The 16,560-nt window shown below is 45.3% G+C and overlaps 1 protein-coding gene across 1 annotated transcript in view; it reads left to right on the top strand.

Moving 5' to 3' along the window:
* The first annotated feature begins 222 nt into the window (after window positions 1-222).
* KIF26A (kinesin family member 26A) overlaps window positions 223-16,560 on the top strand; it is a 102,105-nt gene continuing 85,767 nt past the window's right edge. Inside the window, exons 1-2 of the mRNA XM_065685411.1 lie at window positions 223-490; window positions 663-908. Of these exons, the coding sequence (XP_065541483.1) occupies window positions 443-490; window positions 663-908 (294 nt within the window). The 5' untranslated portion in view covers window positions 223-442. The remainder of the gene's footprint in view (window positions 491-662; window positions 909-16,560) is intronic.

Genomic DNA, 16,560 nt, shown 5'->3' with positions numbered 1-16,560 from the left:
ACACCGGCTTGCGACTGTCAGGGTCACTATGAAACGGCACCTCCCCGCCCCGCAACCCCAAACCTAACCCCCAGCCTGTCTTTGCCGAGCCCCCCCCCCGCTCACCCCACCCCGCCGCCCCCGCCCAGCCCCTCCTCCCTGCCCTACAAGCACTTTTCCAGCTTTTTTGCCGACGTGCTCCCGTGCTCTGGGTCCTTCCCCGTGCCGCCGTGGGGAGTTCACTCCGCCTCCCTCTCCCAACCCAAACTTCTCTCCCTCCTCAACATGGGAGGCAACATCACCTAGAGCCGCAGTCTGGACTGCGGGGAACCAGCGAACTCACTGTTGGCACCTCCGCCCCCCCCGTCCGACCATGGGTGCTGCGGGCCGCTCGCTCCTCTGGGCACTCCACCGCCCGCACTAGCGGAGCGGAGCGCGGGGCAGGGGCGCATCCCCCGCTACCATGATCACGGCCGCCGGCAGGAAGGGCCCTGAGCCCCGGGCAGCGGGGGTAAGTTGTTACAGCACTCTCCTTCCCCGCTTTAGGGCTCCTTTTTTTCTTTTCCTTTACTTTTCTTCTTTTTATTCCCCCCCCCCCTTCTTTTTTCCCCCCGCGAGGGGAGTGGGAGCGGGAGCCGCGTTGCCTCCGCGATCCGCGGCGCTGAGCTCTGTTCTCTCCGCAGGTGGCGGAGGGGAGCGCAGTGCGGGAGCTCTCCCCGCGGAAGAGGCCGCCGACCGCCGCCGAGGAGGAGCGCTGCGCCAGCCGCCCGGCGCCCGAGGGAGCGGGGGCCGCCGCGGGCGCAGAGCCGCGGCCGCTGGAGCGGGCGGCGGCCGGGGGCTGGTGCCGGAGCTGCCAGGCCCAGCTGGCCGAGCTGAGGAGGCAAGCGGCGCGGTTGGCCGCCGGCGGCTGCCCGCCCAACGCCCCGCCGGTAAGTGCGCCTGGGCCGTCCGAGCAGCGCTGGGCGCTCGCGGGAGGTGATGATGTGGGAGACGGGGGCCTGGTCCCCATCCCGGGCGGGATCAGGTGTGTACCCCCGCGGGTCTGGGAGGACAGCGTGATGGCAAAGCCGGCGATTTCCAGTGCATGAGGGTTCTTCAAAAGTTCAAGGATTTCCCGTCCCAAGCTTTCTGGTAAAGTGAACCTGTGCAGCTGAGCGCTCGCTGTCTGTTACAGCCAGAAACAGTTAAAACCCCAAGAAAGTAGCGACTCGGGCGAACGGAGCGGGCAGCAGGCGAGTGCCGTGCGGGTGCCCAGAGCCGCCCCGGGGGAGCCGCTTCTGCCTCACAGCCGTTGGTGACACCCTTTCGGGGATGCCGCCTCGGTGCTGCGGCTGGGCTTTGGCTTCGGCTTCATCCTTCCTAAGAGAAGCTGCCGGTGGCAGCAGTTCGGCTTCTCCTTCCGAGGAGCCCACAAAATGAAGCTGAAAGTCTCCCACTGGTGTTTGTGGTACTGGAGGAAACTTTGAGTGGTACGGTTTTGCTGGACTTTCGCAGTCTGAGTGCTTGAATGTACCTCTCTGGCTGATGGGCTCGTTCTTGCCCTTAGTGTCACTCGCACAAGCCGGGGCTGTGTCATTTTCTTCCAGTTTGTGCTTCACGATGGCCCTTCATGTCTGATAATGAATGAAGAAAGTGCATGGGGATGCCAGAGGTTTCCTTTAACGTGCGCAGCTTTATTTTTGTGTGTTCTAGTCTGCACGGTTTTTCCTTTCCTTGTTTGTTTTCTGTGTATCAGAGGACTCTGTTATTCTTGCCTCTCTTCCTTTAGTCAGGGCACATGAAACAAAACTTCAAAGCTGGTACAAATGAAAAAAAGTCTTGATACAGAGTCATGCCTAGACACCTGAGGAGACAGGATTAGCTGACAGGGCAAAATGCAATGAGGGCTCTGAGATTCTGTTTCAGGGCACATAAAATGTGTGTTAGGGTTTTGATAACATTTGGAAGTAAGGTATTGTTTTCTAAACAATACTTATCTGGATGTTTGCAACAATGTGTGGGGGGAGGGGGGGGTAGGGTCTGAAGAGGAAGCCAAACCCTACTGACCTTCATTTTCATTCAAAGAGTTCCTGTATGATCTACAGAATTCCCATTGAATCTAAATATAGTTTTGTTTGGAAGTGCATTGTGGAACAGTGTCTGAATGCACAGTGAGGTTTGCATTTTCAGGCTGGATCCAAAGCCCTTTGAAATCAACAGGAGTCTCTGTTGACTTGCTGGTTTTGGAGTGGGTTCTTATTTCTGTGGTGTAAAAGGTCACGTATCTTATCTCATTGAATTCAGGACTGTTGGACCTTTTGTTTTCTGGATTGCTGTTGAGTGGTGGGAAGAAGTTTAATTTCCCCTTGTGAAGTGCTTGTGATAGGCTGTTTCAGTGAGGAGCACAAGAACCCCTGTTGCTGATGTTGGGGCAGGCCTCTGCTGTAAAGAATAGTGTCCTATCTGGGAGTGAATCTCTTGTCATGGGAAAAAAAAGCTGCCAGTGCAGGAGAGTCAGGGGGCCTTGGCCAGGTGTTCAGGTGAGGAGACCTGTGAGCAAAGGCCTGTTTGTGTGGTCTCCTTCCTGCAAGTCTAAGGGGACTTCCTTGATAAGTACTTGATGATGGGTAAATTAATCCCCTTTTCTGCGGGGTTTCAAAGCATGCCTAGGAACGTAATAAAATATTAGTCATCACAGTGTCAGAACCTTGACAGACCTGATTGCAGAGTAACAGATACCTGGAGTTTACTGACTGAGTAGCATACGGCAGTGTTAGATGTTTCAAGTTTGTTAAAAAATACATTTTCTAACGCTTGTGAGACCTCAAGCCTAATTGCAAGCTCAAACCCCCACTAATCCTGGTGTAGTGAGCAGCTCCTCGGGAAGAAAGATGCAATAAACAGTTCTACTTACTGCCTTCTGAGTGTGAAGTAGGTTAGCGGGAGATAACAGTCAGGGGTTTGGCTACTCAGCTGCTGTGAATTGGCCTTGCAGTGGGAATCTGATGCAATATGCTGGCAGGTTGAGTGCTGTGTAAGGTTGGTGCCAGGAAGGCAGCTTGCTGCTGCTGCTGCTTTTTATCCCCCCCCTTCTTGTTTAATTATATAACAAGACATCTGAAAAAGCAGCTCTTCTCATAAGAGTTTCATGCACATACTATAGAATCTAAAGGATTTCTTACTAGCTCTGCTAACTCACTGTTAAACTAAGCAACTACTGGATGAGTAAACACCAGAAGGCTGCTGCTTGGAGCATGGTGCTCTCAAAGGATTTACCTCCTTTGCCATAATAATTAAGGGATCTTTCAGCACACATTCAGAAAGATTTCCACACCTGGTTGAAAACCCTTTGGAAAGGTGGGTGGGTGCCTCAGAGATGAAAGAAGGGCTAGTTTCCTGCTGTTGATATCTTTCCTGATGAAAGAGAGGAGGTGTGTTCTCATGCGTGGGGCAGCTGACAAGGGATTGAATTCACATTAGAATAAAAAGCCAACGTACTGTTTGCAGTCTGCAGGGATAACAAATCTAATTGCTTGAGAGAGCTATGATTCATACAGTTTATGTGGCGGTGTCCTTTCAATTAGATGTATTAAAAATATATAAATAATTGAAAGTTTCGGTGCTAAGATGATGTGCATTGATTACAGAATACTGTTAGATGTTTATGTCTCTTTAAAGTCCTCCAAATCTCTGTGGGCAAATGATAACAAGATACACCTCTGTGCTTATATTAAAACTCTTTTAACAGTTCTCCCAAGTACAAGATTTACTGCACCCTATCCTGTCAGTTCCCCTAGTTTTAGTGCTGCTGCCTTTACAGTTTGCCACCACAGTGAGGCCTGTGTGTGAATCAGAATATGATTTTCATCAAGCACAGATGGAAACGAGTAAAGTTTAAACTGAAATTATGCCAGATTAGCATGTTGGCATTGCAGTATCAGCATCAGTTGCTGGGTCATGTACTGAACTAGTGTAGGAGGAAAAACCAAAACCAAACCTAAACTGAAAAGGTGCCTTGGTTTATCCCTAATTAAAAGTTCTCTATGTGCCGTTCAGGCTGTGTCCCTGGGGAGCTGTGATGGGACAGCTGTAATGGGATACAAGATCTCCTACTGCCAGGGTTCTGGCTGGAGTGGTGAGCAGGTTGTTCTGCCTGGAAGTTGTTGCTGTTGGCAGCTGTGGGGCAATCCACGGGAAATGAGTTGGTGGTCTGTGTCACACTCCCAGGTGGCAAATAGCTTTGTCACAAAACCACCACAGCAGTTACTGCTAATTGGCACCACTGCTGGCAGTTTCACAGGAGAGGCTGAGGACTGAATGGGGATGTAGATACAATTAGTAATAATAATACTTAGCACCTAAAATCTTCACAGTGCTTCGCAAATGCTCATTAATAAATTTGTGTGATGCCCCTATTTGATAAACCCAAATGTGCTGTCGTTTCTAAAGAGATGTATGTCAGAGTGAGTTTTGTGTCTCTGAAAGGAAGGGGACAGGCAGGGACTTCCAACATGAGACATGTGCTCCTGCAGCTGGAAGTAAACTCTGTGCTCCCTTCTACTGCAGGCAATAGCCTTAAGGATATACAGCTACTGTAAGATGGTTTTAGGTAATCCATTATAAGCAGAGGAAGAAAGCTGTCTTGCTATGAGGAACGCACACACTGTTACAGCTACATCCGCAGAAGTATTTTATACTGGTATAAATATTTTAGTTATAGAAAAGTACTAATTGTACTCAGTTATACTGGAATAAAGTATTTTTTGTAACCTTGTACTGAAAGGAGGCCAAGTTCAGAGGAAATTCACTTTGGAAGTGATTAGCTTTGAGGACTGTGTTTCTCCCAGCCCAGGGATTCAGATACCCCATTTCACCTGCCCCCGATCCTCCCAGTCTGAGCAGTTTATATTTTTCCTACTGCCAGTGCAGGTGGGTGTCAGAGGCAGCATTAAGGGGGGCAGAAATGTGCACGTTGTAGCTTGAGTTCAGCCAAGTTCTTGCTGTCCTAGTTTTTAAGAACTTCTTTTCTTCCCTGTGGTTCCGTCTTCCCACCCTTGCATTATCTGCACTGCATGTCACAAGAGGCACACCACTGAACAGCATCCAGGGATTCTGAAGGACAAAGGAGTGACTATGGGCTTCCTATTGCTGGTGGGGTGGACAATGGTTTTTCTCTGATGCCTTCAAGAACTTTATTCCTAGTTGATTGGGGAAGCTGTGGCTGGGTGCAAAGAGGCACATTGCCAGCCCTGGTCTGCAGAGAGCCTCGGTGACCAGGACAGGTCATGCCTTTGCCTTTGGTTGCTAATGAACCATGAGTCGTTGGAGGGAGCTAAGTAAATCCTAGCCTGCCGTGTCTGTGGCTGGGCTCTGAGTTACACCAGCTAGAGCTGGAGAAAGCCTGGCTTCTCTGGAAAAAAGTGGAGGACAGCAGTGGCTTTAGACTGCACTGGGGAGTCTCAGCTGTGCAGATGCTGAGAAGTGCTGCTGGATTGCACTCCCACCACACCAGGTTCTGATCAAAGCAGTGGTCTCTTGGTACACCTGTGTGTGTTGCTGATTGCATCATCTGAAGGGGAGACGAAGAACAAAGTTCTGGGAAAGGTATGCTCTTTCCTGTGGGTTTCTCCTGTATGCTAAATAACCCCCATGTGTTTCCACGAGCAGAACAACTAAGGAAGGGTGGTTTGGTAGGATGGATGCTTTGCTCACCTCCTTTGCTTCTCCATCTCTCTGTGTTAATCTCAGCTGCTCCCTCCTTGTCTGTGGTGACTCAATAAGAAGCAGCACAGTCTCTGCAGCTGCACACATACTGTTTGGTTGACAGCACACTAATACTTGGGCATCTGGCTTCTGCCAGACAATTAATAACAGGTGGGCCCTGCACAGCTTCCATCGTGGACAGTTTTTGGAAGCTGTAGGAGCTTGCAGTGGGCCTTCTACCTTGATTTCAGCTGATCTGACAGGTTCAAATGCGCTTAAGGAGGGCTGGCAGTGAGGAGGATTGAAAGAAGGGCACTGCAGTAGTTTTCATTGCTTTGGAAAACCAGGCCAAAAGGACAGGCATGGAACTGAGGACTGTGGTCTTGACGTGTGAGAGCCTGGTACGCTTCGTTATTGCCACCTTGGCCATTCTGATGGCATGGTATCAGCAGGACTAGTAGCAAGGAGAGCTTGCGTGATCTCTGGCTTCCAGCACCTGTCTCCTCACTGTGTGTGCACTGTTGGATGCTTCAGGAGCCTGCACTGCACAGGGAGGAGCCTAGGGGAAAGCATTAGCATTTGTCTGCAGTCTCATGCTTCCTTGACGGAGCAGGGGTTAGAAGCACCTGAGACTTCTCGCAACATTTAAGGTGAATGTGGAATGGAGCTAAGCTTTTAGAAGCAACCCCTGGCTTTTTGTGGAGTTTTTCTTCCTATGCCTATTTTTTTTGCTATTAGTGCGTCAGCTTTCTACTAAGTGGCATGGTCACCTGGAATTGGAGTGTCCTGGTAATGAGGCTGCTGAGTCTTGGATAAGTTTGGGGCCCTCTGTTACTGAGGGCTGTTTTCCTTTTCATAGAAGGCCTTTCTGCAGCTGCGTTGACATGGTTGAGGGGCATGGAATGGGAGAACTTTATCTTTTACAGATTGCTGTGTAGAGGAATACAGTTTTCAGGGCTCTTTGCAAGCACTAAATGCACCTTAAAATGTTCTATATTTAACATTTCAAAAATGCGTAAGTGGAAAAGTAATGTCTTCATAAATATGAAACTGGGACATTTTTTGAGGTGCACATTTAACATTTAACTTTGTGAGAGAGACTCTTGCAGAGACTTGGCTGTGGAGTGCTTCAGGCTATGAGCTCAGGTGTGGATTTCAGGTATGTGTGCAGCCTAATAACAGGGTTAATGACAACACCATGTCAAACGTGTTGACATGAGCAGTTCCCTTGTTTCAGTCAGTGCAGTAGTCCCCATGCTATACGATAGGCCATGGAAACAAATTGTGATGAGTTTGCTTTAAACATTTAGGATTTTCAAGGGTGCCCTTTTAAAGTACAGGTGAGTGGGATTATTTTGCAGTTCAGATGCCAGGGGCAAGAGGCCTTCTCGCTGGGGGATCTGAAGTCGGGGTACAGTGATTGCACAATTAGCTGAAGGTACTGTGGTCTCCTGGGTAGCTGAGGGTAATTAGTATTGTGCTGGCTCTTTCTCTAGCTAATTCCTTCAGCACCCTGCCCTCTTAGGGAAAAGGGAGGAAACGCATAAACCATTTCAAAATCCCAGGGGGTGGAAAAGAGCATCTGCTCCTAACATCTGAGGTTACTTTGAACCTGTTGAAATATGTAGTAGCTGCTTTATTGTTTTTGCCAAGAGTTTCCACCTACAGTGATCCCACTCTGGCTTGTTAATAGTGAGGTTGTAGAAGGCAGTAGTCATCCTCCTCTTCCCTGGCCCACAGCAGCTGATAGTGGCTGCAGCTCTAGACCTGGCACTGCAGGGTACTGGAGTGGGGATGGCTGAAACCATCAAGAGATTTTCCTTTCCCAGGACTGGGATCACACACCACGTACACAGTTGCTGCATGGGTTTCCTGCTGCTTGGTTGCCCAACCATAACTGCAGTCCTGTGGGTCTGCGTCTTTGTTCGCACAGTGACGCTTCACCACGGCTAGAGGAGGTGAATCTATCTGGAAATGTGTGCATGTCTTCTAGAAGATTTTTCCATGATGATGCTCTTGCCTTTTTCAAAATTGGATTACCTTCAGGAACTAGATCTATTTGGATATTGCTCACACTGAGTAATGCAGACAGCCATATGTCCTTTTGAGATTACTGCATCCTTTTTTCTTTTTTTCTTTTTAAATTTACTGGACATCAATGGAATTAATTTGTCTGGATTTGTCTCCCTGTCCTCTGACTTCAGACCTGAAGTACTGGAATAACTGTGTTATACTTACATGTCCAGCATATCCCCAGATGGAAGGCATCTTTAGGAAGGTGGAAGTTTTGTCTGTTGCTGGATGTTCTCATGATCGGTAGCAGGCTGACTTCTTTTACAAGTGTCTACTAACTTTGTGTAGTCTGTCAGGTGAGTGGCTTATGGGAGAAAACTTGGGCCTTACTTTCAGGAGAATTGTGCCTCCTGCTTTTGTTAACAGCAAGAATTGTGTCCCACTGGAGGGATGCAGGACTGGAACAGAATCACTAGATTTGCCACTGACTTTGTGAATGTGGCAGGCTGCTTGGTATCCGTGTGCTTAATTTCTCCTTTGCCCAGCAGAGAGAAAATGCTTCCGTCCTTTGTTCATTTTGAGTAAGAACTTTTTTTCTGTGGTAGGGACTCTCTTGCTTGTATGGCATCGAGTATCATTGATTGCTGTTCCTAGTAGAGCTGACTGCTCCTGTAGTATGCATAATAAGGAAAAACATATAATAATAGGGACACAAAATAGTGGACTCTGTGAGTTGCAACTGAACTTTCAGGCCAGGTATTGGAGAGGAGGTTCTGGGGCTGGGGTTTCTGCAAGAGCAGAAACAGCAAAGCCAGGGACTTAGATAAACTGTGAAGATAGCAACTGGTAGTCCTGAAGATCTGCCAGTTCACCAGGAGGGGATTGTTGAGGCTATGGAAGGGCACTGAAGGGGCTGTGGTGTATGTCCAGGTGAAGCAGAGCTTGTTTAAGTAGCAGGTCAGTGTAGGGAGCAGAGATCAGAGCTGTGCTGATGCTATCAGAAGGGTTTATCTGCATGCTGCGCTGTGCCTACCTATGATGAAACTGGAAAGCTGCCTTGTGGAAGGGTGGTGTGGCCTTGTAAATCGGGAACTCTTCAGTGGCTTCAGTCGCTCATACTGCTGTTGAAGTTTATGTCTCAGTGTGTTACTTATTAGTTTTCCCTTAAAAAATATTTAATTTTTAAATGGAAAACTTAGCAGAGGAACCTAAGAGCAAAGCTTCAAATTATTCTTCCAAGCAAGGGTGGTGGTGGCTATATGTACATATATATATGTATGTATGTATTCTTCTCTAGGTTAAGTTAAAGTGAATGTAAACTTTTGGTCTATAGTTCTTTGGACTGACTGCTTTGAAGCTGCATGAGCTTTTAAGATGTTCATATTCATGTTGGGGAAAGAATGTTTAACTGGATAAAAAATATCCACCTACTTTAGGCAGCCTAATGCAATTGTTGCATGTTTGTTTCATCACCAAGAGTCTGACTGTTGTATACGTCACCCTAATGTACCATGAATCAGCGAAATCTCAGCACTTGCTCACAAAAAAAAAGGCTTAGGTGTGCACAATTATCCTTATTTCTGAGTCAAGTCTGAAAATCAGTCTTTGATCAGTGTTCCTGGAGCTTGGCAGGCTGCTCCAAGTTTTGGCTGGGGCTGGGCCAGCATTACCATATGTCAAGACCTGTGCAGAATGCTGGATGACTGTGGGAAAATGATCAGTTTTCATTGACCTTTTAGCAAATCTTTCCCTAATGTTGCTGAGGGATTTTACACAGCTTGGTGAATGGGATGAGAAGTCTTCTGTACAAAACTGAAACGTGATACTTCTGCCTAGGCTGGGCATTGACTGGCTTTCAGCGTTAACTGTGAAAGCAAAGCATTAGTCCTAGTTCTCACAGCACTCAAAATATTATGTTTAAATGTGCTTCCTGTTTTACCACAACATACAATTTGTTACAGCATGGTTGGTGTTGCAGTCTGTGTGTATGTACTGATCAGTAATGACTGTACTGTGAATGGGTAGTGTTTGGCTTTGTGTTTTAAGCCATACTCAGTTTGTATTGTACTCTTTTTTTATTGCCTTGTGTTCTTACTGTATTGTATGTTGCAGCATTTATTTACTGCTTTTGGCATTGCTGCTGTTCTCCTGGATCTTGGAGGACCGCAGTTTCCTACAGCCTGCATGTAGCTTTTCCAAGTGAATTGTTATTTTATTTTGCAGGAGTCTCTGCTGCTTTTGCAGCTTATGCACCAGAATAGGTCAGGGTACATCATGCAGTCCTCAGCAGAACAGTCCAGCTGAGTGTTTTGGAGCAAGTGGGTCTGCTGAGGTGATTGAGATCAGTGGCACAATGCTGAACCAGTGGCACACATTTGATTCCCATCCCAAAACAGGGCAGTGGGAGCTGTTGCCATCCCCAAACTGTGAGCAGTCACCAGGGATTCTCTGGGATGTGGCAGTCTTAACAGCTGTCAGAAATGTGAAGACCAGCAAGTGACTTGTCCAGTCAGGAAATCTGCCCATCCTTGTTCCAGTTGCTTTACTACTTTTAGGTCATCTGTAGAGGCTTTCTGAACTGCTTGGTGTCGAGTGGTGAAGGCATTCGGCATTTTCCTTCGTAGTTGTTGAGTCCTCTTTTGAGTTCCTCTGGATAAAACATGCCAGTGTTGTGACAGACCCTCTCTTTAACACCAAATTGTCTAGTGCGGAATGTAAAAGCAGCTGCTTTTATCTACTGCCCAACCGCAGCTAGGCTGTAGTGACCAATAGCACAGTTCTCAGGAGGGTTAAGTGGCCAAGAGGCAAACCTTATAGATGTGCTCTGTAGACATTGTTGTGGAAGTGGCTCCAGAAGCCAAGACCGCTGGGTGACCAGTCACCAGCTCAGACTGGGAGCTTCCCACATGGTATGCTTCATGCAAGTAAGTGGTTTTCAATTGCAGTAAATATCAAAAGTGGGACAGATCTGACCTCTGCTTAGCAGGTGAAGCTTGACTAATGGTGCCAGAGCACCTGACATCCAAATGATCGAAGGAGGGGGAGGGAGATAGTTGAGTGAGCTAATCCCTAGCAGCCAGGGCAAGGGTGATTTTGATTCCCATGTAGCTGGTATGCTTAGGACAAGTGTGAAGAGCATGCCAACCTCTGGTAGTGTTGGGCTGTGTGTTGTGTTGACATAGCGGCAGAATTGTGTTAGAGTTTTGGCACGGATTTTAGTAAAAGTGATCAGTGAGCATTAGGAAAAGTGATGTTTGGCTGATTTGGCCAACACTTCTCAAATAAATGCCCATGTTGTGATAACACATTGGTTTTGTGTTGAACACATGTATGGGTTTTTGTATAGAGAGCTGCTTGCTCCACTTGTGAGAATGAGTTTTCCAGACACAGAGAGGAAACTGAGTTTGATCTCTGATGTCAATGTCACATAATCTCTATGTGTGTGCCTTAATGCTGGTGCATCATTAGGAAGAGAGGTGATCCCATAGCGCTGTCTGGCCCTGGAACATATGGTCCCAAGGAAATTATCATTAGTGATGAGAATTAAAATTAATTTGCCCTATGAAATTTGACCCTTGAAGGATGGAGATGAGGCACAAATGTCTTTGCCACTGTAATTTCTGGGCAGTGCTGGTGCTACCTTCCTGGTCAGTAAGCAGAAGATGGAAGGGCTGGTTTGTCCAAAATGCCCTTTTTAGAAGTGACTTAGCCTTAATATGAACTATAGGTGCTGCCGAGATTTTGTAAGCTATCTTGAAAACTATGCTTTGGGTGAAACATGGGCCAGGATTTGGCCTGTAACTATTTTGCCTGTAGCTTATAATTAAATACTGAGTTGAACTCAGCATCTCCAGTTAAAATGTTCAGGTGTTAGACTATCTTGTTTTAACTGTGAATGAAGAAGTGAGCTATTTTGCTGTCTTTCTCTGAATATTTTTTAGGAAAGAAAGGCAAATACATTTGACATTCCTCCAGCAAGCTCTCACAAGGGTAATTTTGTGTGGATGATTGAGTGGCATGGAAACACTGTAAGATATTGTCCTTTTGTGGGTTTTGTAAAGAGGAGATATAGTTGAAGTAATTTATAATATGCAGATTCTCTGCTTAGAGAGCTTCTTTCAGCAATTACCTGTAAGAATAAAGTAAAAAGCATTTGTTATTAATATTCACATTCCATATATTAAGAAATATTTCTTCTGCTATTGTTCATTTTTTCTTTGTATGCTCCAAAGGAGTGTAGAGTAAGACAAATGTGGTCGAAGAAGAAAAATGTATGAGTTAATGTATTAAGTTTACATATTTTTCATTTGATGGATTTATGGTTTTTAATTACACCTTCATGTCTTGCATTGGGATTCCTGGAGGCCCTTTCTGAATTTCATACTTACTCTTATGTAACCTGCCGCCTTGTGCAGTCTTACTGCTGCTTGACTGACATCTGGTGAAGTTATTTTTTGTTCAAGTTTAAAATCTGCAACCTCCACAAAGAGCTAAATGATTAGAAAATATTTATGTGATTGAGAGAGTTTCTCAACCTGCCGTGTTGTAGCTGTGAAACACAGGGATTCCTCTGTTGTTTGCATGGAAGGGTGGACTTTGTGCTCAGGATTTGCCAGTTGATCAGGAGTAGCAACACCCTGGCCTCAACTCATGGCCTTACTGGCTCCCCACGGGCAGTTTGGCATTGGAAAGTAGCTGTGTCTTTGGTAACAACCCTTTGGGGAGCAATGGCTGGGTTCAGGGAAGAGTATTTTCAGCAGTATGTTGTAATAAGTCTTGCTGTACATCTCTACTTCTGTCTTCAGTTATATGGTACTGGATTTTCATTTCGTCAGTCTGATTGTGGTTCTTTTATTGACAGTGGAATTGAAAACCTGTGTTAACAGGTGGAAAATGAAGCCTGTTGGAGCTGTGTAGTTGCAGTTGATATACTCTGGTGAAATGAAGAGGAAACCAGACTGCAGAGCTAGGTCAATAGTTGTATTCCAAATCTGTCTCTCTGTAGGTATCATTACTTCAGAGTAAAGAGTTCGCTTTTTTCCAGCACATCCAATTCATTTTTCTGCTCAGTGGGAACATAGTTACCTCTGTGCGTGTGTGTAAATAATGCCAGGATCTGCTTGGTATAACTAAGACATAGCTTATCCACAAGGCAAACAGCCCAGGCTGATGATAGTCAGACTTTCCAACAGAAATTTGCCGTACAGTGAGCGTGAATGTTCAGGCACAACTTGAGCCCCTTTCTCAGATTTGTGCTGTATATCCTTTTATTATTCTGGTCATGTCAGCTCCTAAGCACATGCAGTTCAAGAGCAAAATAGCTCTGATCTGTGCTCTAAGAATTTACTTGGGTTTTTACTTGTCTTTTGATGACATGAAAGATACGTTATACACAGGGCTGGCTTTTCTGACCCACCCTGAGTTCTTCGCTGAGCTTTTTATGGTTTGTGGGAGGGCTTGACTCTTGTAGGATTTGGTGCAATGAAAAGTGTGGACTGGACAGTTAAAGAACTGCAATGCAAAATAAACACTTGACCCTGGGAAGTGAATATAAGTGAGAACACAAAGGCATTGTTCTCTGAGGTGAAGCACTGAAGGATCCCTACTTTTCTGTGTTTTCTTTTTGTAGTTTCCATTTTAATTCTTCTCGCTAGTCCAGGTTCAGTCTTATTTTTCTTTCTTCTTGCCACTGGAGCGACAGCCCCGTTTGCCGATGTTAGAAATTAGACCAGGGCATCCCCTTATTTCTAAATGCTGTACTACTTTCTTTGGAAGTGGTGAAAAATCTGGTACAGAAGGTCATCTCGCTAAGCATAATGTTATAGAAGTGGTTCACCTGTATCTGAAGGAGTGAGCTGGAAAATGTCTGTAGTGGTTCAACAAGAAAAAAAAAAAGTAGATCTACTGTGAGAAAAATTTGGTTCTTTCTGTACCTCCACAGGATTCCTTAAATCTGTGCAAGAGCAAAAAGTTATGGTAATCCTGATTTTTATAGAGGTGTTACTTAACCCAGGAGTCTCAGTTGAGTACAACACAGGAGTGACATCAGTGAGAGATTAGAATAAGCTTCCTTATCTTCAAAGACTGTTTACTTAATGGCTGGGGAATCACTGTGTTTGTAGGTAGAAGTAGGAAATGTCCTTAGGCAGGCAGGAGCTGATAGCTTTAAACAGAGCAGTGGTGTTTCTCCTCAAGCCTACTTAAATTGCTTGTCTGCTTCTCCCAGCTTGCTGACTGCTCTGCTTTTTGGTACACCAGTATGGAGGTCTTTAAGAGATTGCCAAGGTAATTTTGGATGCTAAGCTCTGAACCCAAGCAGTATCCTTGTAGCTTTTGTGTTGTTTCTTCCAAGTCCTACTGACTTTGGTCTTATATAGGGTAATTATACGGACAGTCTGTAGTCTCTGACTTGTTTCTTCATTGTTTACCTATATTCTCTTTCCAAATTATTTTTCAGGGAGGTGTGATTATAGGGTATCTTCTGAAAGCGTACCCTGAGTTAGCATGTCTGTCTGTGGAATGGTGGGGAGGGAAAGGAGAAGGGAGCAGGGTGTGCTCCTTTTCAGTGCCGGGCTATCAGTCCTGTGGTGTGATGTGATGGGTATGGGGCATATGTCACTGTGCAGCGCTGGCTCTGCTGGGAAGCACGTTCAGTCAGGGGAACTAGTCCTTCTGATAAATGTTCCCAACTGACACTCAAGTGGTGTAACAACCTTGAGGAACCAACTTCTGTGAATCCTTAGGCAAGCTTGTATTTTTCATACGTATATATGAAATATATATATACATATTTATATATACACACACACTGTAAGTTTTCTTTAAAGCACTGGTTAGAGGCATTTTAAAAATCTCGGAGTTGAGCAGTGTTAGCTACCCTTAGATATGTCAGCTGCTGCTTGTAGTCACGTGGAAGACAGTATGTAGCTGCTTTGGGTTTTTGAAGACTTCTTGTGCAGGACTTGGATCTTTTCTGCAGATTTCCTTTTGATACCACTGAAGTTACTTCTGATATCCAATAAAAATAATTTGATTTGCAGATTGGTGTGTAAAAGCTGCTCTAAACTTACTTTGAAGCTCACTGGGATACATATCCCACCTGCAAGTGTCTTCCAATTTTCTCATGAAAACATTCTTGTAAAAGTTGTCTTTAAAGCAAATTTGTGCCTTACTGGCATTTTTTAAAAGACAAAGCAGAGATGCAGTGCTCAGGCAGATATGTTTTTGTTCCCACCTCATTTGGTGTTAAGTCTTTGTTCAATCCAGTCCTGTGTCAGTAATGACTCTGGAGTAAGTAGGTATGCAGAGCTGGAGGAAATCCTGTTTTATACATTCCTATTCTAGGAGAGCCTCAGAAAGACTAACAATAATCCTACTTGGTGAGGTAATGGGTAAACACAGTAAGAAATAAAAATGTGCTTACTCCTTACTGAAGCAGAAAAATAGCTTAAGCAGCAGAACGTGGTCTTTGATTAGTGCAGATAATCTGACCTGCTTCACTCTATGGATTAAGGCATCAACTGAGGCAGCTGGAACAGCTACTCAAAGAGAACCTGTCCCTCTAGTTGTAAAGGAGCTGTTGGCAAATGCTAATGAGAATTAAAAAAAAAGTAGGAGCCCAGTTGTAACCCAGCAAAGTCACCAGAAAGGCTTGCCTTGACTTCAGTGGTTACTTAATTCCCACCTGAGGTGGAGGGTTGAGTTGCACAGTTTAACGATACCACGAGTCTGATGTGGGTGCTGGTTCCGGTTGAGGGAAGGGAAGAGAGGTAGGTGGTGCACAGCAAAGCTTTGGTGAAGCCTTGGGTTTGTGCTTGTCCTCTTCATGGTCCTTTCAAGACACTGTGGGAAAGAGAAAATGAGGGTATCCCACAGCTTTTCCTTCACTTTGCTGAGTAATTTTAATAGAAGTATTTGTTTTCAAGAACTTAACGTTCTTTTGGGAGGTCAGATTTCTTCAGCACGTTCTTGAGGAAGTCAAGGTGGGATTGAAAGCTTTTGGTCTTGGTCAGTAGATGGACAGCAGGTAGAAAAACGGGATGAAATTTTGGTAGCAGATTTGGGAAACTGTTAACTTTTTTTCAGAAGAAAATATGAAATTGTGTAATTTTTTCCATCAGCCAGCTTCCATAGCAGCATGTGTGAATGCAGTGAAACATCTCAGCTCAGCTTACTCGCACTGTCTGTGCTACAGGCTTCCCTGGGGGCCTAGGGCAAGTCAGCTGGCATTACATTTTTAGATATACTTACCCCATTTAGCATGTGAATTTTGCTCAGCATGCAATTACAGACTAGTGAGTCTCATGCATATATACCAGAGCCATCCTGCTGTTTTTCCTCATATAGGCACAGTCTTAATGTGCATTATTCTGGTGCATATGGTTCAGATGTATTTCTAATCTCACTCAACCTTTATGCTTTTGACTGTGAGAAAGCAGTGATCACTTTTCTTTGAGTAAGTAGGCAGTCATACTTGTGGCATATTTTAAGACCACTTAGAATACATAAACTTACTTAAGTGCTTGTGATTTATCTTGTTTATCTTTATTCGATTCCTTAAATGTCAGCCACGCTGAACAGTTCCTAGGATTTTCCTGTTTGATTTGGGAAGTGTCAGCTGACAAGAAGGCAGCTGGTGTGCTGAAAGCATCATTCCCTTAAGAATTTGGTGAGTGGTGTGTTTAGCTGGGAAGAAAGCCCAGTGATGGTTATCCTTTTGTTTGTTTTTTTTGTGTGTGTGTGTGTTTATTTTTTTGTTTTGGTTGGTTGGTTGTTGGTGGTTTTTTTCCTTTTTCCCCCTGCTTTTGCTGTCTTGCCCTTTGGTTTAATGGTGAAAGAATGTTGCAGCATGTTTAGCTGTGCAATGCCTTTCAGGTCATGAGAGAT

This window comes from Lathamus discolor, chromosome 6, assembly GCF_037157495.1.
Source record: "Lathamus discolor isolate bLatDis1 chromosome 6, bLatDis1.hap1, whole genome shotgun sequence".
NCBI classification, from domain to species: domain Eukaryota; kingdom Metazoa; phylum Chordata; class Aves; order Psittaciformes; family Psittacidae; genus Lathamus; species Lathamus discolor.
This window is presented reverse-complemented; position numbering and strand designations above follow the sequence as displayed.